We start from the raw sequence: 27,859 nt of genomic DNA on the forward strand, positions 1-27,859 counted from the left end.
AGGGGAGTTCTGCCCAAGGCCTGTTTGGCTGAATTCTTGAGGGCAAACATCAACATCCTGCAGGTGAAGAGACTCCGGCTCTTGCTGAACCGGCGAAAACCCCATGTTTTCCTCTTCGTCTGCCACAATAGTACTAGGAACAGGACTACAAGGCCCATGAGTCATCACACCTTTTAACTGCATGGGTTCACTGGCTAACAAGCTTTTAACAAACATTTAACAAGCTTTTTAACTAGACAAATCAGTTATGAAGTTAGTGTGAGCTGGACAGATGGTAAATTGAATGGTGTACTTTTAATTAATAGTTGTCGTGACATAAACAAGCGACAGGTGTTTAGAAAATCTACCTGGAACTTGAAAGAACAAGAGTATCAATTGCTAGCGACACGTTTCCCTGCCAAGATTGGACTGTCCCTATCTACAGAAGCAATGCTATCCTTGAAGAATGATTCAGCCTAATCTCATGCCATAGAAAGGGGCGGTGCCTTTATTCTTTTCAGTTTCTCCAGTGCTATCATTAGAGCAGGAAGGCACAGCCAAGTTCAGCTGACACGCCTCAGGGTGGCTCTTATATAACCCGAACTCTAGCAGGGCAATAATCTTGAAGTAAGGACTCCAAAGGACTGCTCATATAGCTTGGGCTGGCATCCCTGAGATTCAGACTGCTTGCTGCACTGAGGCTACACAAAACCAGAGTGACCTGGGACTTAGCCCTCCTCCTCTTGGGTGAAGTCTAGAAGGTGCACAGGATGGCTTCAGAAACAAAGGATGAGCTGGTCTTCTTTGTAAATGGCAAGAAGGTAGGGGAGACCCCTGTACTGAATTTTTTTGTTTTCTTCCAGGTACACAGACATTTATGCTTCAATGGTTTATACAGTCAAGTAATGTGCTTCTGATAAGATTCCCTCACATTTATTCAAACTCTTGGTACTTATTCAAAATCAAAGAAAGTAGGAATGGTAATATGTTAACCAAGTAGATAGTTGTTCCTACAGTTATTTATAATAGCATGACTTTAAACATTTTAATTATTATCAATCTCAATAGTGCTTACCAGTTTAGAAAATGCTGGCTCTTCATTTTGCACTAATGAAATTGGCACATATTTGAGAATTAAATTAGGGCTCAAAGCAGAGTTGAAAAGGAGGCATGCCTGGTCAGGGAAATAACATGCATGACTTTTGATTCCTTGCTGTTTGTTTTGCAACCGGGAAAGTCATAAAACATAAGTGACAAAAAATATATTGCATTACAAAGTCTGTGCATTGCAAAGTCAATAAGGATGGTAATTTAAATGTTACCTGTCTGAAAAGCACCAGGCAGTGGCTGCCACGTTGAACTACATTGAATGAAATTATTAAATCAAACAAAGCATCTCCCACCAGCCCACAGCACATTCCCTCACTTCTCCAAGAGATTAATGTTAACAATTACCTCAGAAATAGCTGCATGCCACAGCTGGGTGACAGGTGGATTATTCAATTCCTGATGCATTTTTTTAAAGGACATATATGCTAGTGTTCAAGTAGTAAGGCTTGCCTGTCTTTGGAGAGATTTTTGTCCTTGGCTTCAGGATTGCAATACATGAACTGAAACAAATTAGCATCTCCTCTCTGACTTTGCAATCAAAAGTTTGATTCAGAATGGTCAAGCTCAGCTTCCTTGCCTGTGGATCTGGCTGACACTTGCTAGAAAAAAGACGGGACAACCCAGTGCCACATGACACAGTATTTTCATACAGTGGGAGCTGTACCTTTGCGTACTAGCAGCTTCAGAGAGTTTCCTTGTGTACGGCAGAGTTGGGAAGGGCTGTGGGTGGAGATGGGGCTGAGCTGCGGTAGCAAATCACAAGTCGTTCTGCTGTCACTTTTCCCCTGATAAGAGACACGTTCTTTGACCCTGAGTAACTCTGAGGATTTACTTAGCAAAGCAGAATACCTGTGATGGTATTTTGTTTATGTGGGAAAGGGAAAGGCAAGAATCTCATCATCTCAGGTTCCTTAGATCTTTGCAGTGCCCATTCTGTATGTACTTCTCTGGAAAGTAAAAGGAAAGGAAAGCCAGAGCTTCAGAACATTTTGTTTTGTTTTGGGGGGACAACGACAAATGAACCATAACATCTAGAGTCCTCCAACCATCATTGTTAGAAGCATAGCTGTATGGGGGATTTTGGGGCTTGTAGTCCAAAATGTTACCATTCCACAGAATATGAGCTCTTTTTCTGAAGTATAGGGTTATAGTTGAGGGCACTGCTTATTAAATATGGGTCCCAATTCCAAATAGGGTCCCCTTGGCTCAATATTTGAGTCCTGAAAAAATTCTGAATGTCACCTATTTTACACAAATCTGTTGTACATTGTATACAGTGGACTCTGCAGGAGATGCCTCCGCTGTACATCATAAAAAGGAAAATCAGCCTGTTCAGTAAGCCTTGCACATTGTTATCAGTAAATGTTTTATTTTTATACCCATTTTATATACCTGTATATGCAGGGACACAAACAAAATTTTCAGGTCAAAAGGGGTTCCAAGTGGAGAGATTTGAGAAGCCCTGACTGATGGCACACTCTTTCCCAGAAATCTGCAGGCATTGCTGAAATTCTCATTTTCACATCTTTTTATTTAGATGGATTATGAACTTGCTGTCCAAAGGGTCAGAAGTTCAAATTTGGGGAGCAGGGTGAGTTCCTGCTGTTAGCCCCAGCTTCTGTCAACCTAGTAGTTCAAAAACATGCAAATGCTATGCTATGCATAGCTCAATGCTATGGAATCAAGGGAGTTGTGATCTTTAGCCTTTTCTACTTGAACCTGCTAGTGCCTCAGGAAACTACAAACTCCAATATTACATAGCATTGAACAATGACCGTTAAAGTGGTGTCAAACTGAATGAATGCACCTTAAATGTTCAACTAAAGTTTTAATTTACTGCAATGCCAGAAATTTAGGAACAGAAGGAAATTTCAAGGGAAAACAGAATGATTACTGGACAGCGGGGGGACGGGATGGGACAGGTACAGACGCTTCATTTTGCAGCCTTTGTAGCTTCACTTCTGCAGTAACCTATAAAATGTTCAAAAATGTGCCAGTCATTCCTTTGCAACTCTCACATCTCTTAGGCCTGCTTAACACACCCCTTTTTCAAGGTGTAGACATATTTAAGATGTATTTAGTGCACACCTCCAAATGTAAAGCATGAAGGAGGCATATGCACATATGGCATCCTTTTCAGAGGTTGGTATTTGCACGAATATAATTAGGTGGCAAATACCCTTCATCAGCCCCAAAGGTAAGATCAACCATTTTGTTTGCTCCAAAATTCACAAGAATAACCTCTAGCGGGTATATATATTATTTCTGTATATTTGGCACCCCCCCCCCCCGAACTCCCTTAGAGGTCACAATGACATTTTGCAAAAATAATGTTTTGCTCAAATGTCCCAAATGGCCTCTGGGGTGTTTGGTGGCAAAAATAAAATAATGTTTTGAAGAAGCAGGTGACAATCTTGAAAGGTCTCCTAAAGGATTAATGCCAGCATATTTACAGTTGCCCGTCCCTTGTAACATCATGTTGATGTTGTTGTTGATGATTTTATACCTTTACTTTTCCTCAGTGTTAGGACTATACCAGCTTGTATGTGTATATATCCATTCAAGTCACATATCAATTTATAGTGACCCCATGGTTTTCTTAGGCAAGGTATATGCAGAGGTAGTTTTGCCAGTTCGTTTCTCTGAAATGTTGCCCATAGCACCTGGTTTGCGTTGGTGGTCTCCTATCTAAGTACAAAACAGGGCTGACCATGCTTGATCTCCAAGATCAGACAGGCTTTAAGCTTCAAAAGCAGCTTTCAATAGGCCAAAACATATATCTAAACTATTGAAATTACATTTATTGGGTGGGACAGTTCTACTACAATCTGTCCTCAAAGGTAGAAATTCTCACTTGTTTGTGTTAAGAGAGCGAGGAGGGTATCAATCTTATTGCTCTGGGAAGAAATTTTTAGAGTCTGGGGATATTGAGAAGGCCTTTTACTACTGTATATTCCCACTAGATGTACCTGTGAAGGTGGTGGGACAGAGAAATACACCTTTCCTATTTTGTTGTATCTTCTAGCTTTTCCAATCAAGGATTTTTTCCCCTTGTCGGACACTTCAATTCAGTTTGTGTTTTGCATGAACTACCTGTTCCCTGAAAAGTTTCCTCCAAAGCAGAAAACCTCTAATCAAATACCTAACTCCCAGGAGACATATTTAAAAGATAATTTGTTTTATTCATCTGTCTACTAAAGCAGGACCAACTTTCAACAGAACAGTTTGCTAGTTCTTTCTTGATAATATGGACCTCTCAAGGCTGGCCTCTTGCAAATATTTTTTGTATTTGGAAAGGAATGGATTGTCGCACAGAGTCCCTCAGCAAGGGAGAGAGGGCAGGATATAAAACAACACAAATCAATCAATCAATAGTCATTGTTTAACTTTGTCAGAAGTAGAAGCTGGAAGTATATGTGGAAAGTATGAGTGGAGCATTTCAACACACCTCCTGGGAACTGGAACTGAATGTGATATGTTGCATTGCAGCAGGATGGGAATGGTTTTTTTATCTGTATTTCTGGCAAACTGACATTGCAATAACCAGTATTATTTGCTTTTTGTGACTTTTAGGTCTGGAGAGCAAAATGATAGGGAGAAAATGATAAGATATGGCTTTTATAGAGGAATACAAGCAGTAGTGATAACCAATCACCTTTGATGTGCTTTAAGCACCTGTTGGTTTTTTCTAGGAAAATCAGTATGTTTCTTGTTAGTCTGTGATAGCACGGTCATATCATTTGATTATGGATGGCAATAGCTGATTAATGTGTTTTTAAGAAGTGGGAAAATACGTGAGTTTAAGCAGCTAGTCTTCTCAAGCGACATTATTACACCCAAACTTTAAAGTGGACAGCCCCACATTTATGCCATTTGCAGAATTCTGGGAAATGTAGTTTGGGAAGGTGAGGCCAGGGTTCAAATTCCTGGTTGTCCATGAAAACCTTCTGGGTGACCTTGTGCACATCATACAGTTTCAGAAAACCCTGTGCTAGGGTTCCATATGTAAGGAACTATTTGAAGGCACACAACAAAGGACTCTCAAGTCATAGTGACTGCTCATAGTGACTCAGTTCATGGCACCATACAGGTATGTGTACTGAGACAATTTGGTGTACACCATCCTTTGAACAGTGAACTAGGATTCTAAGAGGCCAGGATCTTCATTTTCAATCACCTATTGAAATCAGTAGAAAAAAGTGGGGTGAGGAGATGGACTCTTTTCTCTTGCTGCACAGCCTGCTGGCTAAAGAGATTAAGAGACTGTGTTGTTTTCTGTTTAGGATTCTTTAGGAGGCCAATCAACAACACTGGATGCTTCTGGAAAGAAAAAAACAACAACTTTATTTTGATGTTTTCCTAGGCACTATATTAGAAACCCTGTTCTCTCTATGTCTCTGGTTTGTATCAAACTTGGGAAGGGGTTTTAAGGTTATAACCCAGTTCAAGAACTATCACACCAACCACACATCCTGGCCTCAAGATATGGGCATATTCCTGGTCCATGTGAGTGCCCCACAAAAAAAACTTTCCACTGCAAGTATTACCTGGTCATATGGGAAGGTATTGGGAGCTAGCTCACATCAATGGCTAGTGGTTCCTTTGTGAGGGAACAGATTTGGTCCAGAATTTTAAAGGAGCTTTTGAAGGTCCTGGACCTGATTGGAGAATAGGGTTCAGCACTTTGGCAGTTTGGACTGAAACCCAATTTCTCCCCCACTGAAATGAGTAGCTCTGATTCTTAGCTAGCAGTTAGAATGCCTGATAACCTGATCTGTGCTCTTTGATAAGCTATGTAAATTATCATCTCTAAAAGATATGGAGCCCCAGGTGGCACAATGGGTTAAACCCTTGTGTCGGCAGGACTGATGACTTGAAGGTTGGGTTGCTGACCTGAAGGTTTCCAGTTCGAATCCAGAGAGAGTGCGGATGAGCTCCCTCTGTCAGCTCCAGCTCCATGCAGGGACATGGGAGAAGCCTCCCACAAGGATGATAAAACATCAAACATCTGGGTGTCCCCTGGGCAACGTCCTTGCAGGCGGCCAATTCTCTCACACCAGAAGCAACTTGCAGTTTCTCAAGTTGCTCCTGACACAAAAAAATATCTGTAAAAGATGGGGCCATTTGTAACCCATTCCAGACTATGTGTGGTTGGTATCTTTCCACACTTAGGACCTCATTACATCATCAAAATTTCAGGTTCCTAAGATGCTTCCAGTATGCTGGGAGGACGGGCCTGTCGGAGGCCATCAGATGACGTAGGGCTACTTCCAGTGGGCTCCATGCTTCCAGTGTCCTGGCAGCATCCTAGGATGTTGCCCAGAGAACATGGGAGATTTCCCATGTTCTCATTAACAAGAACGGGTCAAGTGCATGGGGAAGCTGGGCAGCAATGCTTGGCTTTGTGGGATGGGTAAGGGGCCGATGCAGGTGGTGCAAGGTGCAGGGCAACTGTTTCCCTCACTGTCTGCCAAATTTACCACACTGCTTGGCGAATCCCTCCACTATTGCCCGCTCTTTGAACTTCAATGTCCAGTGTCCATTTCATGCTGCTGTCAATGCAAAATGAGGAGTACTTTCTAAAAAATAATAATGCTGCATGAATAAAGCTCTGATGATGCAATAGATTAAATATGCAGTAAACTTAGTAAAGTTATTCTTTTAACTACAATTCACAGACTTCCTAGGGAGCAGGCATGCTGGCTGGGAGACTCTTGGAATTGTAGTCCAAAAATAATGTTTTCAAGCTCTGATGTTTAGTTTGGGGTAACAGGCTTTTAAAACTGAAATAGCTATAGGAAGGATCAAGGTCAAAGCTTTTTCCTTTTACATTATGAACCTGTGGACAATTGTCAATTCAAGCAGATACAGATAACAGGAGGCAATATTGGCAGCTATGACTGCAAGATCAGGATTAGAACAGACTTTAGAGTTTCAGAGCCAAATTCTGAGACCTCGGGATGACCTCTTACGATACCCTATCAATGTAACAAGAACGATACCACAAAGAGTCAGCCTTGATGCTGTCATTAAGTATAAAACATTAAGCATCAATGTCAGGAAGCATCAATTCCAGAATGAATGTCATTAAAATTAAAAACACAAGGCCAATTTTCAGGTTTGTGCTCCCACTCCAAAATTTCTGCCCTTGGCCTAAGGACTAGAGAAAAGAGGTCAGGATCTGAGATTGGGTAGCCCTATGCCACAACTTCAAAGAGGATTATTATTAAGGTTATAGTGTGGGCAGGGCCGGCCGGAGATATTTTTTTATGTAAAGCGGGGGTGCTGAAAAGCGCCCCCGCCACCGGCGCCCTGGCCCCGCCCAGCGTGCCCTGGCCCCGCCTCCCACGCTGCGTGGGAGGCGGGGCCAGGGCGAATAGTGAGGGGGCGGGGCCAGAGTTGGCCCCGCCCCCGTGCCCTGGCCCCGCCTCCCACGCAGCGTGGGAGGCGGGGCCAGGGCACGCTGGGCGGGGGGGCGGGGCCAGAGTTGGCCCCGCCTCCCACGCTACCCCCGCTCGCCCGTCTGGCCTTTTGTAGCAGGCCAGACTCAGTCTGGCCTGCTACACAAGGCCAGACGGGCGAGCGGGGGTAACGTGGGAGGCGGGGCCAGCTCTGACGCCGCTCCCCCCCCCCGCCCAGCGTGCCTTGGCCCTGCCTCCCACGCAACGTGGGAGGCGGGGCCAGGGCACGCTGGGCGGGGGGGCGGCGTCAGAGCTGGCCCCGCCTCCCACGTTACCCCCGCTCGCCCGTCTGGCCTTGTGTAGCAGGCCAGACTTAGCGGAGGTTTCTCCAGGCCGCGATTGCGGCCTGGAGGAACCTCCGCTAAGTCTGGCCTGCTACACAAGGCCAGACGGGCGAGCGGGGGTAACGTGGGAGGCGGGGCCAGCTCTGACGCCGCTCCCCCCCCCCGCCCAGCGTGCCTTGGCCCTGCCTCCCACGCAGCGTGGGAGGCGGGGCCAGGGCACGCTGGGCGGGGGGGCGGCGTCAGAGCTGGCCCCGCCTCCCACGTTACCCCCGCTCGCCCGTCTGGCCTTGTGTAGCAGGCCAGACTTAGCGGAGGTTCCTCCAGGCCGCAATCGCGGCCTGGAGAAACCTCCGCTGAGTCTGGCCTGCTACAAAAGGCCAGACGGGCGAGCGGGAGTAGCGTGGGAGGCGGGACCAGCTCTGACGCCGCTCCCCCCCCCCCCGCCCAGCGTGCCTTGGCCCCGCCTCCCACGCTGCGTGGGAGGCAGGGCCAAGGCACGCTGGGCGGGGGGGGGGGAGCGGCGTCAGAGCTGGCCCCGCCTCCCACGCTACTCCCGCTCGCCCGTCTGGCCTTTTCTAGCAGGCCAGACGGGCCAGGGCGCACTGGGCGGGAGGCGGGGCACCGTCAGGGCGGTGCCCCGCCTCCCGCCCAGCCTGACGGCGCCCCCCCGGGCCTGCGCCCGAGGCGGCGGCGTCAGCTGCCGCATGAGTGGGGCCGGCCCTGAGTGTGGGGATAAAAAATTAAAATTGTGTCCTCCCTCTTTTGCTGTAACTTCACTTCTAATTGGTCATTCAGCTGTTTGTATGTGCAAAGATAACAAAAGAAATGGAGCCTAGCATGCTTAATGTATTGCATAGCAGGGCACTAATTATGTCAGACAATGTTTGCATTAGAATTGTAGCTATGCTGTTGAAAATGCCCTCCATGTTACATTAAGAGCCCATGTAGACCGTTATCTGCCTTCTGTTGTTGGGTATATTCAGGAAAGCCCACAATTAAGAACTGAGGAAGAGTAACCCCTCCTTAATGAAATGTCGTGTACCACATTCCAGGGTAATGGCTTTTTGTGTTGGACTAGGACTTCAGGAATGGTTTCCTGAAGTCCTCGTCTAATGCTTGAATACATTTGAGTCCCTGCTTGGCTGTGGAAATCCACCCTGAACAAGTCCCATAATTCCGCCTAAGTAAGGCAATGAGGACCCTCCTCTGACTATGATGGATCAGAGCTGACTTGGGGTCATACAAAAACATTTCTTGAGTTTTTTTCTGCCCAGGAGAAGGTACTAAAAATAATATTCCCTCTGAATACAAAAAAGGAAACTGTCTTATTCTGAATTATACCACTAATCAATGCAGCGACAACTCTCCAGGATTTCAGACAGGATTAAATCCCTACCTAGAGATGATTGAACCTTGGACATTCTGCCTTGAAACCATGTGCTGTGTTTTTGCAGAATGGACTCTTATCCCAAGGGCATTAACCAACTTGATAGACCTGTTACCCTTGAATATGTCTTATCCCCTTTTAATAAAATCATCAGAGTCAGTGAGCTGAGTCTTTTGTCTCTCTTGCCAACTTAGGCTAAATAAACATTAATGAAAACATTTATCCAATGATAATATGCAGAAGCACATGATCAAATCACCAAAGAAATGTACTTATATAATCTGTTAATAACAAAAGAGAACTCAATGCCCTACAGCCAGGAAGACAAGCAGGAAATAATTTTGTTCATTTAACCTAAGGGCAAAGTTTCAAAGTACAATGCCTCCAGTTTCAATGCTCAAGAAAACAGATAAAACTAAGCAGAATTAATCAACTTTAATTCTTGGTTGGGTGGAAATATACAGATTGAGAATCCACAACTCTAGAAATACCTCCATTTTCAGGACTGGAAATGGTCAAATCTCATAGTTTTGCTTTTGCTCCCATTCAAATTGTGGAAATATTTTGACATATTTATTGAGAATCTTCAAATTGCAGAAATGTTTATTGCATTCATGTAAAATCTTAGAAATCTTTGTAAACAAAAATAAGCATTAGATATCTAAGGACCTTGACACACGGGTGGTGGCCAGTAGCAGCGGCGTTGTTCTTAATGGCGAGGCATGGAGGCGGTTGTTTCACCTCACCTCATTCTGTTTTGTTTCACCAGTTGGCCAGAAATCACATGGAGGGAAATGAGGTGTTTGCGCAGTGCGCATAGCTTCCCTCCACCACCCAGAACTGGAGTTGCCAACACAGGAACCCTCCTGTGTTGCCTGGGTAACTACTTTCGGGGCAGATCCGTGGCTGAAGTGCTGCCACTGCCAATAGAATGGAGACAGCAGACAACGGCAGGCTCATTGTCTTTCCAGAAGGAAAGATGGGTTGAGCGCCAAAAAAAGGCTTACCCATGTGATAAGGCAGGGGGGAAGCCATGACAGAACGGGCCATGGGGTGACAGGTCCCCATGCGCCCCTGCGTGACTGCCATTGGGACACGGCAATTCTCTCCAATTTTGGCAGCACCTGTGGCAAGGTCCTTTGTGACTTTCCCAAGGTCAACAATAGATTTCCATGTCCGAGAGGGAATTTGAATACTGTTTTTCCAGAGTCCTAGAATCATAGAATCATAGAATAGTAGAGTTGGAAGAGACCTCATGGGCCATCCAGTCCAACCCCCTGCCAAGAAGCAGGAAATCGCATTCAAAGCACCCCCGACAGATGGCCATCCAGCCTCTGCTTAAAAGCCTCCAAAGAAGGAGCCTCCACCACAGCCTGGGGGAGAGAGCTCCACTGTTGAACAGCCCTCACAGTGAGGAAGTTCTTCCTGATGTTCAGGTGGAATCTCCTTTCCTGTAGTTTGAAGCCATTGTTCCGTGTCCTAGTCTGCAGGGCAGCAGAAAACAAGCTTGCTCCCTCCTCCCTATGACTTCCCTTCACGTATTTGTACATGGCTATCATGTCTCCTCTCAGCCTTCTCTTCTGCAGGCTAAACATGCCCAGCTCTTTAAGCCGCTCCTCATAGGGCTTGTTCTCCAGACCCTTAATCATTTTAGTCGCCCTCCTCTGGACGCTTTCCAGCTTGTCAACATCTCCTAGTCCAGCATTCAAACCGGTCTCTTACATCATACTGGCTTTTCTATAGGCTGACAGTTCTCTAGGAATACTTTCCAGTTAAATATTACCCACTTACACTTTCTTTGATTCTAGCCAGCCCTCAAGCGAGAATCTCCATAGGAACATCATGCCTTTAAGAGAATTTGTATATATTTTTCCAATAATAGACATCAACACAAACAAAAATACATATGACAGCCATGTGGCATGGATACTTACTCTATATACCCTAATTTTTTTTAGTGGAAAAAATCATTGCCAAAAAACCAGATTGACTTACCCATGGGTCAATGTGAATACTGTACCTTAACTCTTATAAAAAAGGGAATTACCCTTTTATCTGGATAAAGTGACAAAATCAAGAGCTTTAGGGAAACTTAAAAGAAGCTACTACCATAATTTACTCTCTCTTGCTATTTCTGGCCTATTTGAATGCCTCGATGAGAAAATGACAGTGCTAGTTTTACCTGCCTTCAACTTCTACGTGAGGTTGATTTATACATGAGCTTATATGGTAAATGCCACTGTACAATAATAATGTACCTATGGCTTATGCAGGAATGATCTGTTTGTCAATGTACTTGAAGATTTTGATGATTAACCGGCAAATGCCAGATCTGTCTGACTTCCTGAAATATTACATGGCATCATTTAACTTATTTTCAATACTAACTGTAGCATATGCATGTGGACAGATTTTCAGAAGTGATATTTCTTGTCTTTCAGGTGGTGGAGAAAAATGTGGACCCAGAAACCACTTTGTTGACTTATCTTCGAAGGAAATGTATCCATTACAAATCAGCAAAGCAGCTAGAGATGATAAATTGTTAAGATTAATCATTCTCATTTGATTAATCTTAAAATTTAACTGAAATCTGAACATTTAGCACTGGCACATCTTGTTCCTGAGTTAGTCAGAATTACGTTTAATAAATGCTCATTTAGAAGAATGATGGCCCAAATCAGGCCAGCACAACCCGTGTCCCTCAAGATGTTTGGGATTCCAACTCTCAGAAGTCCAAGCCAATTGTCCAAAGGTCAGGAATTCTGAGAGCTTGAAGTTCAAAGCACTGGGGGGGGCACAGATTGTGCAGGTCTGCTCTAAATCAGGGGAGAACAACCTCCCTATACACATATAAGCCAGCATATAAAATGTTGTTTTCAGTGAAAAAAACTGGTCAAGAATCACAATTGTTTTTAAAAATTGCATTCACTTCCAGTTTCAATTTCCAGGAAAATTAAGGGTTTGAAGAGAGAGGTTGAAGATGCAGTAGACAAATCTATTGTTTTGGAAACTCCTAAGCAGTTGAGCATTGGGGGGGGGGGGGTGAACTTTACCTAAAAATCTTAGAGATTATGTGGGAACCTTTGCCCAACCTGAAAGATTTGAAAAAGGATTTGAGGATAACCATGACATGGCAAGCAATGGGTGACTGTACCTATCTCACTCATAGCCCAAATGTCATATGTCCTCATGCAGATTATATTCCATTCTAGCTGGAAAATAAGATGAGCTACTTACCATTATAACTGAAACAGAAGAAATCTGACTTTGGAATTAAGAAACCAGTTTCCTGATGAACACTATTTTCCTTACTTCTCCTTTTTTTGCCTTCTTTTCCCCCTTGCTATCCAATAGGCACCAATATGTGTATTTTGAGCATCCAAAAGGTTGTCTTGAACAATCTAAATACCTTGTACTATCCCTTTGCACTTCTAGTGACACAGTTGGGGTTGTTATGAGGACCATTAGAGTGTCTATTTACTTACTTATATGCATTTCGCTTGCCATGACAGTGCATTTTCCTTAACCTGAATTCTGTTAGTGGGCTTATGTGGAACCAAGCTGGGCTGTGGAGAAGGTGGATGTGGCGCATGCACAGTTATGATCTCCAGATTTGACAACCTCCAAAAGAAAATAATGTATCCTTCGAACCATGTGTGAGAAATTGGAAATTGGAAATTGAAATGTAGAGCAAGTGTCTGAGGACAGATACTTAATGGATAAAAAAACCCCTTATTATGCAAAGTCTGTTCTTTCTCAGACTAGTTCCAGATTGCAGAAGGATCCATTAACAAGAAATCTTTCCAATGCATTACACAGTTGTGTATTGATAACAACTTTGGTGCTATTGACATAAATAACAATTTGGTTTTTCTAGCAATTGAAGAAGGTATTAGTTATCTTGATACAAATGTTCATTTTACAAAACATATAGGCGTTTTGCGTTTTGTTCTATCATAATTCCAAAATATGAACACTGGTTATTAAATCCATTACATCTTTGGCAAAGGTTTGTTACCTCATATTAATGTTTCCTTTACGTGACAATGTTTCGTGCCATTTAGTGTTTAGAATAGGTGAAACATGACTCCCCTTTGGAAAGGGAAAGATTTAACTCTGAAGAAATCACAGTGCCATTTTCATAGCTCATTTCCCCTCTTTTTCATTGTAACACTCTTACCTTAAAAAAAAAACCCAACAACAAATGTCTTAGGATTGCTAAGAGTTTCACAGAATGATAAAGAAAAGTAGTTCATGTTCCAAATCTTATTCATAGTGTTGTTTAACTTCTTTCAGGCTGACCTGTCTGTACAATGTTGTACAATTCACAAGTTGCAGACACGAATAAACTGCTACTGTCTGTATGCCTAGGACATGGTTTTCACAGTCTTGTGTGTAATAATAATAGTTGTGTAGTCTTTCACTGGAAACAGTTCTACACTGTTCTTATGAAAAGGGCGGTACATATATGTGAAAGCAGTTATTACAACAAGGATGAGACAATAATGAGAACATATGTATCTGATATGATCTCAATGTGCAGTGTCTGTTTTTGAGTGCTGTCGGTGGGAATGCGTCTTGTCATCAGTTCTGTAAATGAGTGACACAGGCTTTTGCAGACATATTTGGATTAAAGCCATGGTTAATTAGATTTCTGACATCACCTTGCACATTTGACCACAATATTTACATGAACATTTGTGTTGTTCAGTATGATCGATTCCCATCTAGGTAATGTGTATGTAGTCATAACTATCTCCTTGTCCTTATTTAAGGGCACTGTCCCATGTTACAAAATGAACGACATCCTTAATACATGACTCTAGAAACTATTCTGCAAATGCATGCTTATTCCCTATTTGTGCCCTTCATCATGTGGCAGTAACTACTGTTGAAGGCATTGGAAACACAAAGACAAGGCTGCACCCAGTACAGGTACGCTTAGTATTTTATTTTATTTTTAAAATCTGTATTCTGCTTTTCCCAAACATTAAAACAACATAGCTAAAACATTTTGAAATACAATTTATTTTTAAAAATACAAATAACTTTAAACATTAACTTTAAATAACTGAAAACTATCTTACAAACTGAAGGTCTGTTTGAATAGAAAGGTCTTTGCCTGCTGAAACAAGGAGACCAGGGAGAGGAGAACCAAGCCTCCTGTAGAAGAGAGTTCCATAGATTGGAGCAGCAATCAAGAAGGCTTTCTCCCGGGTTCTCACAAGCTATATCAGTAAATTTGATGGAACTGGGGATGCATCTAAACTACAAAATAATGTGTTGTTGAAGGCTTTCATGGCCGGGACCACAGGGTTGTTGTATGTCTTTCGGGCTGTGTGGCCATGTTCCAGAAGCATTCTCTCCTGACGTTTCGCCCACATCTATGGCAGGCATCCTCAGAGGTTGTGAGGTATGGATAAACTAAGTAAGGAAAGGAAAGAATATATATATCTGTGTAGAGTCTGGGGTGTGGCAAGGGTCCTTTGCCACACCCCAGACTCTACGCAGATATATATATATATTCTTTCCTTTCCTTACTTAGTTTATCCATACCTCACAACCTCTGAGGATGCCTGCCATAGATGTGGGCAAAATGTCAGGAGAGAATGCTTCTGGAACATGGCCACACAGCCCGAAAGACATACAACAACCCTACAAAATAATGTTTAGAAGCACAGTAGCCTGTATGTGTCTACACATTGCGCACAGGAGTTTTGTGTTTGTGATGGTTAAATCACTACCAATGTCTCATGATGAAATTTCAGAGAATGAATATACAATTTGGGGAAGCCTGGTGCTTGCATAGAGTGCAAAGTGGTATATCACAAATTTCAGAGGGTGTCTAGAACGTCTAGGGCAGTTTTAGACACCAATTAAATTGCATCAGAAATTCAATAAAAGATACCCAGTTCTTTGTGGAGCACCTACACAGGTACCCCAGGAATCAATTGGAGGCTGAGATAGTGGCCAAAAAGATTTGATGGTTTTGGATCAATCAGAAAGCAGGAATATATTTATTATTGTGTCCTGCCTTGCCCTATCGAACATGATGCTGCCCATCAGATCATGCCTCTGCAGACAAGAATAAATAATTCTTATCTTGTCTGGGGGAGAGGGGATGAACTAAGTGTTTCCATAGGAATATTGTGGTTTCCTCTCCATGTGGGAGGCATTTGTTTACCTTCTGGCAAGTTGTGTTTCTGGTTTCCAACCCTGAATGCACTAGCCCTGTCCTCACAAGCCTACACATTTTATGGCTTGATCCAGAATTTCCAGTAAGCTTTTTAAAAAGTAGCTGCTTCCAGCCAGACGTGTACTATAGAGCATATTGGGGGATGTATGATTTGTAGACACCCCGACCTCAAGATGGCTTTGTAATGGATTTTATTGTTTGTGTAGAGCCACTCTTAACATCTTGCTTGAAGCCTTCTATTTTAATGTATGTGGGCACCATCCTGAATTATATGTGTTTGACACACACACACACACACACGTCAAAGGAAACAGAAATGTTGAAAATATAAATTATAACAATTATTCACAGTGACTGTTCACAAAGCAGTCATTGGTGTGTCTACATTCTGTGTTCCATTTCTCTGTTTCCACTGTATACCATGTACACTTCTATCTGTAACACAAGTGTACACTTTTTGTATCTAGTGAATTAAACTGTAGTCCATTAAAACGTCATAATCAAAAATGCCAAAATGCTGAAAAATGCCATAATCAATTATGCCATAATCAATTAGTTGGTTTTTAAATATGCCACAAGACAGTTGTTTTTGAAAATACTGCAGTAGATGTAATTTGTTATTATCACTTAAGTAATTAAATCTCAGAACATTATGCCTGCTTCAGGTTACCCATTTTGAAAAAAAAATGTATTCATCCACACATCATCAAAAGTGGTTTAGGAAACTGTTATTATAGGATTATGTAGAATAGGCTGATACAAACTTAAACTTCTTTCCTCCCCGAAGGAACGAATAGCAAAAAGTCATGGATCACAGTGTGGTTTCTGCACCCCTGGCATTGTCATGTCCATGTACACCCTTCTTCGCAATCAACCTGAACCCAAAATGGAAGAGATTGAAGATGCTTTTCAAGGTGAAAACTGTTTATATGTAGTAGAGTTGTCCAGCCCCATTTCTAACCTTCTACTCAAATGACCCGACTAACTTAAGAGAGTAAAATCTTCTCCCTTTTGATATACTGTAGGGTATTAAAAGATTAAATAATACATAAAGTCATTATACATAAATAGTTATTACATTTTTTGGTGAGATCATTTAGAAAAAATCCTATGATTACATATAAGTTGGGAAAATACTGGATAAAATTTACCAATCCTCATAGACACCTTGTCTGCACTGAACCAATTAGGCAAAATGCACAAATTAGCAACAGAAAAAGGAATGCATATAAAAGACAGTGACATGAACATTCAATAGGATTTTATAGTATGTGGTAGTAGGGAGTTTTGGTGTGGTGACTTTACAATGAAGTTCTATCTTCCTAAAAATCTCAGAACCCTTGTTATTTTCATGATGAAATACCTATTTACATGCAAAGTGTGGTATCTTCTATGGTAGCTCATAGTCAAATAATAATAATAATAATAATAATAAAACCAACAACCCCAGATTCCCATTTCCTGTTTCACTTGTGACACTCAATCTTTACAATCTGCTTGCACAATTCAGGAAATCTCTGCCGCTGTACAGGATACAGGCCTATTTTGGAGGGGTACCGGACATTTGCAAAGGTAAGGATATTTGGAAATGGCCCCAATATAGAAAAGATTTGTGTTAGGATCAGCATAGTTTTTGTTGGGGACTGTATTATGGGACAGTCCCCCATTACAAGACAATGACTGTGGTGTATGTGTGTGCATATGTGTCTCATAATGAATCTGTTATTAAGGACCATTGTTGTGCAATGGATCCTGTATAATTTTATAAGTATAATTTGACCTTCAGGCTATTTCTTTCATGTTTGGATGTATAAACCCTATTTCTAAATGCTCAGCCAAAGCTTCACTGCAATGGCAGACTTTTGGAGACTAAAGGAAAACTACATTGGGGATCAGAATTTTTATTTGGGAACAATGCTTCACGTAACATTATGAACAATGATGGGAGTTATATTTTGTCACCTTCTTGGGGGCCATAGGTTGTTTTCTTTAAAAATATTGAAATAATATCAATTTAGGAAGCTGATTCTTTTGAACCATTTCCTTCTGTCTAGGATTGGGGATGCTGTAAGAGAAATGGTAATGGCCTAGGTTGCTGTATGGCTGGAAAGGAAAATAACATGGTGAGTTTGTAAAGTATGTTGCTTGGTTCCTAAACCCCTTAAAGATTTTTGAGAGGAAGACAAATGTTGTTTTGAATTACCCGCTTTGTGTGTTGACATGACAAAGTTATGCTGGCTTGGATTAGGCTTCCCGGACCAGAATTGTCCCAAGATCAACATTTGAGACCTATGGATTCTGATGTTATGAGGGGCAATTGCCAGTGATGTTATTAAGCATGATATCTTAAGCATCATCCATAGTTGCACACAGTATGCTATGCAAAGAGCAAATGAAAAAAACAAAAACAACTCATCATGTTTCAGAAGTTAGGAAAATATGTGTGGACATATCTTTCAAGCCAGTGCTATTGCATTGAGATTCCTCCCCTTTGCTCCAATGACTGTCCAGGCTGCGAGAGCTGATAACTCTAGCTTGGACTCAGGGTCTGTTTCCTGCCAGTGAATGCGCTCCATTCACAGAGGTGTGGATAGGCATGCCACAACCCTTGATGGCCAATGTGTGACAGCTTGCCCATAATAAAATAATTGGAATTCACCTAAAATTTTCCAGAAATCTTAGAAACAGAGTTTCCAAGGATTCTCCTGTGACTGAGAATCAAAGTGAAATCAATTTAACTTTGTAGATAAATTCTGATGTGCTTATGAATGGCCTTAACAGTTGGACCGGGGATTTCGGAAATGATCAGGGTACAATTTTATATGTGATCACTCGGCAGTAAGTACAATTCAACATAGTGGGATCTGCTCCTGATCGAAGAAGTCATAGGATTTCACACTTAATGTAGTCAAAGTTTAACTGTTATACATATTTGCTCAGCAATTCATATAAAAGTCATGAGAGCAGAGGAGGAAGTCACCTGATGTCTTCTTATGAAAAGGGATGATGATTTTTCACTAAGTGTATCATTCACCATGCCTTTTGAGTATCTAGACTTTTGGGAATCTAGATCATGCAGTACAGCTCTAATTAGCATTTAAATTGTAATCAGTACAGTCCTTGCTTGAAGAGTTCCAGAGCCAGAGGACGTCATGTAAGCTTGCACAAGAGCTTTCTGTTGTACTATAGATTGAATACAAGCATTTAACAGAAAAGGGATGTTTCACAACCTTCCACAGGAGATGTAGGGGGCTGAAAATAGTCTAATCATGTATAGTGTTGCTTTATTACTGAAGCTAAGCTGGTCTGTGCCTGTCCTGTAAAGCAGATATCATGGAATGACCATACTAAGTGCTGTGAATGAACAGGAGGAAATATGTAATATAAAAACAAGATATTAATCTTTTAATATGGGGTGTGGACCGGTGTGGACTGGGTCCTCCTCTCATATCATGGATCTCATTTCTTTGAGGAACCTATCACAGAATGCAGGTTAATTTTCAGCCAGATTGAAAACGACAAGAGGTCACTCTATTTTTCTATTGCTCCTTGTCTTTTTGATGCCCCCTTTTGATATCTCTTTCCTTCTAATTTTGATGCCCAGTATGAAATTTGCTTTCAAAAGGCATTTTGGTGTTTCAAAATCTGCCCTGTTTGTAATATTCCAGATGTTTTCTAGACTCTCAATACTGGGGAAAGACAGGATGTAAATAAATAAAGCAATAATTATAATTATATTGGATAATTTCTGTAAAGAAACATCTGATTACTCCCTCACAAAGCTAAAATTTGTGAGATTCCCCTGAAAGAGGGAATGGATTTTGAATTAGTTTAATTCAGTATTGTTGGACATGGCCTGAATAAATGAGGAATGTTTTGTGAAAAGTGGGAAGCTCACTTGGAATTAACTTCATCAATATTGATTAAAGATGGAGAAAGTAATAACAATCATAATTTCATCTAAATGCCTGGGAAATGGTTCAGTTTTTTCATAGCACTGTATTAAATATTATTGTTCTGCTTCTTTTCCCATTAGGATCAGGGGTGTGGTAAAAAATTAGTCAATGGTTCAGGTTGCTGCATGAATGGAAAAGAAGATAATACAGTAAGTACTGCATTCCAGACAATAGGATAATTACCACTGTTCGGTGGTTTCATAATCAAGCATAGATAAAAACTACCTCTCTATCCATCCAACTATTCAATAACCCCCCTATATACACTGACATAGTGGTTTCCATGCTGCATGGTAAGCGTGCCTTTAGCTTTTGTCTGCGTTTCATAGGAGTTGTCCAAAATATTGAAACCCAGCTCCAAGATAGTTTCAGCGCCTTTAAAGTTCACATTAAAATCATGAATGGATTTATCACCTTCCTGGTGTGAAAACCATCACACACCACTGCTACGTCACTGTGATGCAATTTCCCCAATCACCCTACTTGGTAAGAGCAAGAAGCAGGCATGTGGGAGGTCGGTGACATCTAAGTGCAACATCCCATGGCAAAGGGAAGCCAAGCCACCTGGGAAATTAAAAAGCAGTTTTTGGAATTAGGGACAGGAACTATGAAGGAACAAGTCAATCAGTTGTAGTAAATGGTTGCGGTTCTATTTCTAGGGCAATTAAAATGATGGTTTTTTCTTCTCATTAAGGTTAGTCATGATGAGATTTTTTAAAGAATGAGTTTTTATGTACAAGTATACTTCAGTTAATAAAAGAGAAAAATATTTTAATTCTGCTGTAGACCTCTTGGAAGCTCCTTCCAAGATGGCAATTTACCTTGCCTGTTGTAGACTGGTGTATGAACATCTATAGCAGGGGTCCCCAAACTAAGGCCCGGGAGCCGGATGCGGCCCTCCAAGATCATTGACCTGGCCCCCACCCTCAGTTTTAGACGTAGGCTTTCCCAAAGTCCAAAATGACTTGAAGACACAACAACAATCCTACTTAGCTTGACTATCTCATTGGCCAGAAGCAGGCCCACACTTCCCATTGAAATCCTGATTTTACACAGTATGTTGATTAAAATTGTTTTTATTTTTAAATATTGTACTGTTCTTTAATTTACTAATACTGTGCAATCCAAATAATATCATATATTGTGTATACATATAATGGCATGGCCCCATGTAAGCCGCCCCGAGTCCCCGTTGGGGAGATGGTGGCGGGGTATAAATAAAGTTTTTTTATTATTATTATTATATAATATTGATAATAATGTTATAATATAATATAATACAATATTTATTTATTTATTACAGTATTTCTACCCCTCCCTTCTCACCCAATAGGGGACTCAGGGTGGCTAATAATAATAATACAATATAATAATATTGTGTAATATAATAATATTAATTGCATATTATATATTAAATGTAATATTACTAATAATATTACAGTATAGTGGTATAGTACAATATAGTAATATATAATGCTAATATTGTGCTATGCTAATAATATAATTTATTGTATGTACATACAACTTGTAAGCCGTTCTTAGTCCCCTTCGGGGTGAGAGAGGGTGGGGTATCAATGTAGTAAATTAATAAATGAATAAATAAACAATTGTTGTTGAGGGTTTTTTGCACTACAAATAAGACACGTGCAGTGCGCATAGGAATTGGTTTGTATTATTTTTTCAAATGATAATTCGGCCCCTCAACAGTCTGAGGGGCCATGAACCGGCCCTCCACTTAAAAAGTTTGGGGACCCCTGATCTATAGTAAGATTGGTTTGAGAAGAATCCCATTCTTTCCCCGCTCAGGCTTTATTGATTGTTTACTGCAGACTATGCCAACTGAGATATGCCTGTATAAGATAAGGGTCCTCTGTGGTAAGGAAAATGATAATGATAACAACAACAACAACAACAACAACAACAACAACAACAACAACAGCTTTATTCTTATATCCCACCCCATCTCCCTGAAGGGACTTGCGGCTTATATGGGGACCAAGCCTGGTAAAACAAAATTACAGACATGTCAACATAAAATACCTTACAGTACAATAAAATACCATCTAAAAACATATAAAACATCATAAAATCATGAACTCAATAACAACCAATCAATAGTCGGACATAGTGGGCGTGATCAGAGCTGAAAAAGCTGGGCAGGGCCTGTAGAGTATACTACACGGGTGGGCTGATAATAAAGTGCAAGAGTCAGATATTAAGTTAGGGCTAGGGGAATCAAGTCATGTTGAAACTGATTAATCAAAGGCACATTGGATCAGCCAAGTTTTCAGGCCTTTCTGAAAGGTGGTCAGGGTGGGGGCTAATCCAATCTCCCTAGGGAGGGAGTTCCAGAGCTGGGGGGCCACCACTGAGAAGGCCCTTTCCCTCGTCACCACCAACCATGCTTGTGACGGTGGTGGAAGTGAGGGAAGGCCCTTCCCTGTGGATCTTAGAGCTTGTGCTCTAAGAGAGAAAAGAGAGCTGTGTTAACTGATGACACTTTATCTTTCGTAGGATCTGATATCCACATCTCTGTTCAATCCATCTGCGTTCCAGCCTTTAGACCCTACACAGGAGCCTATCTTTCCCCCAGAGTTGTTGGTAGGTGATAACATGGCGTAAGAAAAAGTTGGCATTGTTCTTTCAACAAAGCACAGGGGGCATTTTGTCGTGAAATTAACTATGCACAAAAGGAAGCCTTGTTATTAATATCCTTGCTTAATGTAATTTTAATGGCCTGTTGCATTCCCATTCCTCCACGCCTATCCCCACAAACTTGTATACACATCTGCCATATACCTGGCAGATGTGTATACAAGTTTGTGATAGACAACCATGAAAGCTTAGGCCAAATAAAACGTATTGCCTTTTATGGTATGATAGGACTGTTATTTTTTCTGCAGACAACTAACATAGTCCCCCACTCTGGCAATTCTTGTTTACAAAGTGAATGTATTCCAGGAAGCTTTTGGGAAGAGCTAAACTGATAAACAAGATGCATGCACATCAATAGGCTTTTAAAGCAGATGGGGTCCTTTACTACTGCTGTCTTATTCTACTTCATCAGTGTGGTGGTAAGAGAAAGACCACAATTTGTTTTTAAAACAGTTGTGCAGGGAGTGTCAGCATTGTTTGCCACCTGCGTAGCCCTTCCTTGAGCATTAATCACCTTGAAACCAACCTGTGTGTTCCCTGTATACTTACTTTCTTTTTTAAAATGGGCTGCAATTATGGGCCATTGCAAAATAGGATGGATTGTCCACTCTTAGTTGAAACAACACACCCCTTCTTTAAAAATAGATGGTGAATATTATTTCTACCTCTTCTTGTCACTCATTTAAGTGCTGAAGTACATATACCTCATATAGAGAAAGATAGAATGAGAGTAAGGGGGAAAGGGAGAGAGACAGACATAGAAAAACAGATTATATCAACAACCATAAGAAAATTAAGGACTCTTGATTCACCTTCCTTTAATCTTTCTGGAAAATCTTGGCACACAATAGAATGATTGTGTTCATTGTCAGATTCCAATTAATGTATAACCAAGAACATTAAACAATGAGGTGTTTCTGAAACACTTTGTTTCAGACTGGAGTGGTTTATGTCTAAAAAAGAAAATAATCTTAGACACAGGGATTTACATAAATTAATCTTAGACATGGGGATTTACTCTTTTTATTGTGCTTGTGAACTGACTCCTCATTGTGAACTTTCAGAGACAGTGTGGCATAATTATTACAGTATTTAAATGGGATTTGGGAGATCCAGGATCTCGTCCACACTGAGCCATAAAACTCACTAAGTGGCCTTATTATTTATTTAGTGAATGTTTTTTACTTCTCTCTTAAATATGGAACTTAAGGAGACCTACAAAAGACTGTATAAGAATGTCAGAGGAGATGCATTAATTCATTGGGATTTACCTAAATGTTTATTCAGAATTCAACAATTGATTCAGTGAATGTACTGGAATTGGAACAAATAAATGGCGTCAGCAAAATTAGCCTAAAACACATTAACAGAAGAAAGAAAAATGCATCATCCACTTGATAAAAACACCTTTCTCAGCAACAGTTGCTAAAAGTCTGCCTGAATAAAAGAGTATTGGCTGCTGGCTTATGTTTCAAAAAGTCTCAGATAAGGAGTGCAGGAACCCATCTAACATGCTTAAAAGGCAAATTACTCTTCCTGGAGTATAATTTTCAATGTTTTAGCAATTTTTCTCTGAGATCATGGGGTGTTTCTAAGGATTTCCCCAAACTGACACAAATTGTATGTTATCCAATGTGTTGTCAAAGGCTTTTATGGCCAGGATCACAGGGTTGTTGTGTGTTTTCCGGGCTGTATGGCCATGTTCCAGAAGTATTCTCTCCTGATGTTTCGCCTACATCTATGGCAGGCATCCTCAGAGGTTGTGAGGTTCTGAGGATGCCTGCCATAGATGTGTGCAAAACGTCAGGAGAGAATACTTCTGGAACATGGCCATACAGCTGGAAAACACTCAACAGCCCTGTATGTTGTCCATTCCTGGTTATGTCTTAATGACCTTATCACAAAGGCTGATGGATTCTCCCCACATTGGGGTGAATCCATGGGCTTCTGGTGTGTGTGTGTGTGTGTGGAGAAGTCACCACGACATGCCCTGCAAGGCCTGCCTTACCTCCTTCTTCATCTCATGGGGGGAAGGGTCACCTCCCAGCTTTCCCCCATTGACAGCAAGTCAACATGGGATGGCTCCCCTGGGTTGCTGTGGTGGTGGCGTGCACTGGTTCACTTCCCTTTTTGGCACAGAGCCTGGCTGAACATCCCTTTAAAGGGCTCTGTGCCGAAAAGGGAGGTGAACCAGCATACGATGGGGAGAAAGCCACATCTGATGAGGTGGTTACAAATTATAGGTTAGCATTTTCTTAAATTCATTTATGTGTGCTCACGCTTGGTAGCAAAGAAAATCCTGTGTCATGTTATTTGCTTTTCCTGAATTCCATTTTCTTTATTTTTTATGTTTACTTGTCACCCTGTAATGAAAACTCATACTATATTAATGGTAGTGTTCCTATTGTTTTTAGCCTTAAGACAAATATATTATCTTAAATCTTATATATTCCCCAAATATTTTATATGTTATTTTAGATGAAAATTCCAATGCAAAAGTCAGAATAGTGAAAATGCAAAGGGTAATTATGTTCCCATTCGCATATCTGTTTGAGAAGTACAGATCAAGTAAATTCAGGCTGGGATTTATAAACCTGGTGGCGCAGCAGGTTAAAGCACTGAGCTGTTGAACTTGCTGACCAAAAAGTTGGCAGTTCAAATCTGGGGAGCAGTGTGAGCTCCCGCTGTTAACCTGAGCTTCTGTCAACTTAGTAGTTCGAAAACATGCAAATGTGAGTAGATCAATAGGTATCACTCCAGCAGGAAGGTGATGGCACTCCATGCAGTCATGCTAGCCGCATGACCTTGGAGGTGTCTATGGATAATGCTGGCTCTTTGGCTTAGAAATGGAGATAAGCACCAACCCCCCAGTCGGACATGACTACACTTAATGCCAGGGGAAAACCTTTACCTTTAACCGTTAAATGTTTCATGAATCTCTACTTCATCTTTGTGGTTATTATAAATTGCTGTACTTGAAAATTGCTATATTATTTAATAAATCTGATGTGCAATTAATTTAAGTTCTTGCTAATCAATCATAATCATTTAAGTGAATAATCCTATCTTCCAAAGCAACTAAATCGTGTAGCTCTAGTTCTGTAAATGACTTTAATAGTGTGTCTCTAGAGTACTTTGATGCTGCATATTATAGCACTGTGATTCTTCTTAAAGTGTCACGATTACATCCTGCAGGATCCTGGGGATTGCAGTTTATGGAGGGGCATTTAGAATGACCTTAAAGGCATCCGATCCCATCTAATCTTGGATGCAAAGAGGATCATCCCTGGTTATTACTTGCATGGGAGATTTCAAATTGCCGAGTGCTGTAGGTTATATTTCTGGAGAAGACACTAGCAAAATCACATCCAGGTATTCTTTGCAATATATAATTTATAGGCTTATAGGTCAAGAGGAGACCTGAAGGCACACAAACACACAGCATTCACACTCAGCTTGCTGTCATGACTTATCAGATGTTAAGCAACAGGATTACTTAGGATACAGATTTGGCAGGCCCATAACACGGGACCTGTCTCGCTTTTACCAGAGGCGTTTAACAACACCTCTGGTATCAGCTAATTAATATGGAGTAAACTGGGCTTTCCCTGGTTTACTCCGCATTAATTAAATACCTCATTAGATACCTCATGGAGCCCAAAGGTGCAAGGAGGTACCTACCTCTCCCCCCCCCCCCCCGGCCCCAAATTTAGCCTATAAAATGTACTTGAAAGTGGTTGCCAGGCATAGACCCTACTTGTAAAGTTCTCCTGGCGAGCTAAGATGGCATGTGAGGAGACAAAGAGGCGGGTGGAGGTAGCCACCCCCGAGGGAAAGTCCGGGATTTGGCTTGTGAATTGAAGACTAGAACTTTAATCGAATTCAGCATGGGTTTTTAAGATGTGTGGAAGTGCCCTGTGTAGTTGTAAAAAAGACCAGCATGGTGAAGCAGTTAGCGCTTTGGACTAGGACTCTGGAGATCACGGTTAGATTCCCTGCTTGGCTGTGGAAAACCACTGAGTGATCTTGGATGGATCACAAATTCTCAGCCCTGAAAAATCCTATGAGGGGGTTACTGTAAATTGGAAACTACTTGAAAGCATAACAAAAACAAAAACAACCCTTCCACAGCTTCTTGCTGAGTTACCACAATCCTCTGATGATTTTATGGTAAAAGTTCCTATTTTTTATTTATATGCTGTTTTTTCAGAGACTCAAAGAAACAAACAATGCTAAAAAATTACAATATACAATCTAAAACCTAAAAACGATAATCACTAAAAAAAAGAATTAAGACAGGCACGATTTTAAAATAAAGTTCAATCCATAAAAACCTATTTAAAAATATACCCCACCATACAACACTCCCTGAGGCCCTTCTACACTGCCATATAATCCAGATTATTAAAGCAGATAATCTGGATTTTATATGGCAGTGTAGAAGGGGTCTGACTAAGGTTTAAACATTTTCTTTAATGACCTGCAAATCCCTGATCATGGCCTGAAAATCCAAGAAAGGTTTCAGCTCCTTGCTAGTTTGTCACTGAAAATCAACCCCTTTTAGGCTGGATCTATGGTGCCATAAAGTTCACTTTGAAACTGCATTATATAGTCAACATAATAGATGCATATAATGCAATTTAACTGCAATAAACTGCATTATATGGGGTCTACACTGTAGCTCTGGCCTTAGTATATTATTATCACAGTGATGTTGAAGTTCGATGTTAAGTAAAGGTAAAGGTTTTCCCCTGACATTAAGTCTAGTTGTGTCTGACTGGGGGTTGGTGCTCATCTCCATTTCTAAGACAAAGAGCCGGTGTTGTTCGTAGATGCCTCCAAGGTCATGTGGCCAGCATGACTACATGGAGCTCCATTACCTTTCTGCCGAAGTGATCCTTATTGATCTAGTCACATTTGCATGTTTTTGAACTGCTTGGTTGGCAGAAGCTGGGGCTAACAGCGGGAGCTCACCCCGCTCCCTGGATTCGAACCACTGCCCTTTTGGTCAGGAAGTTTAGCAGCTTAGCGATTTAACCTGCTGCATGTCCGGGGGCTCCGAAGGTCAATGTTATTTTATGGTAATAATTTCACTTAAGATTACATGATTATTTTGTGATTAACCAATGTAAGGTCAAGGAAGCCGGGTGCAACAATAACAATTCATTTCCAGCCTCTATTTTTTTTTAAATTAAAAAACAGTGTTTAATTCACCACTGATTGCTTCAGCACTAAAATGTCTCAGTTGTTTGCAGCAACAATGAAAGAAAGTGGAGAGTCTGAGTGTATATCACCGAATCTATTGTTTCCACAGACTCATAATAATAAACCCCAAAAGCAGCTGTGCTTCAAAGGGGAACGTGTGATGTGGTTTCAGCCTTCAACTCTCAAGGAACTGGTGGCACTCAAAGCTCAGTACCCTGATGCCAAGCTTGTGGTAGGGAACACGGAAGTGGGTAAGAGGAAACACTTTGTTCCTGTCTGGGGTTTTGTCAATATTATATTGCTTTTTAAAAAAATTGCCTGTCTGCCCAAGTTTTCAGTTCTTCCTTTTTAAATATTCACTTTCCCTGTAATAATTAAGTCAGTTTTTAAAACGTTAGCCCTTTGGTGGCACAATGGGTTAAACCCTTGTGCTGGCAGGACTGCTGACCAAAAAGTCAGAGGTTCGAATCCAGGGCGTAGGGTGAGCTCCTGTCCGTCAGCTCTAGCTTCCATGCAGGGACATGAGAGAATCCTCCTACAGGATGGTAAAACATCTGGGTGTTCTCTGGGCAACGTCCTTGCAGACAGCCAATTCTCTCACACCAGAAGCAACTTGCAGTGTCTCA

The 27,859-nt window shown here is 41.3% G+C and overlaps 1 protein-coding gene across 1 annotated transcript in view; it reads left to right on the forward strand.

Moving 5' to 3' along the window:
- Positions 1 to 537: 537 nt before the first annotated feature.
- xdh (xanthine dehydrogenase) overlaps positions 538 to 27,859 on the forward strand; it is a 73,086-nt gene continuing 45,764 nt past the window's right edge. The window contains exons 1-10 of the mRNA XM_003216063.4: positions 538 to 800; positions 11,663 to 11,720; positions 12,763 to 12,859; positions 14,048 to 14,156; positions 16,205 to 16,331; positions 16,928 to 16,989; positions 17,472 to 17,540; positions 19,454 to 19,522; positions 21,888 to 21,974; positions 27,343 to 27,484. Of these exons, the coding sequence (XP_003216111.1) occupies positions 750 to 800; positions 11,663 to 11,720; positions 12,763 to 12,859; positions 14,048 to 14,156; positions 16,205 to 16,331; positions 16,928 to 16,989; positions 17,472 to 17,540; positions 19,454 to 19,522; positions 21,888 to 21,974; positions 27,343 to 27,484 (871 nt within the window). The 5' untranslated portion in view covers positions 538 to 749. The remainder of the gene's footprint in view (positions 801 to 11,662; positions 11,721 to 12,762; positions 12,860 to 14,047; positions 14,157 to 16,204; positions 16,332 to 16,927; positions 16,990 to 17,471; positions 17,541 to 19,453; positions 19,523 to 21,887; positions 21,975 to 27,342; positions 27,485 to 27,859) is intronic.

The sequence above is a fragment of the Anolis carolinensis genome, chromosome 1 (genome assembly GCF_035594765.1).
Source record: "Anolis carolinensis isolate JA03-04 chromosome 1, rAnoCar3.1.pri, whole genome shotgun sequence".
Taxonomy (NCBI): domain Eukaryota; kingdom Metazoa; phylum Chordata; class Lepidosauria; order Squamata; family Dactyloidae; genus Anolis; species Anolis carolinensis.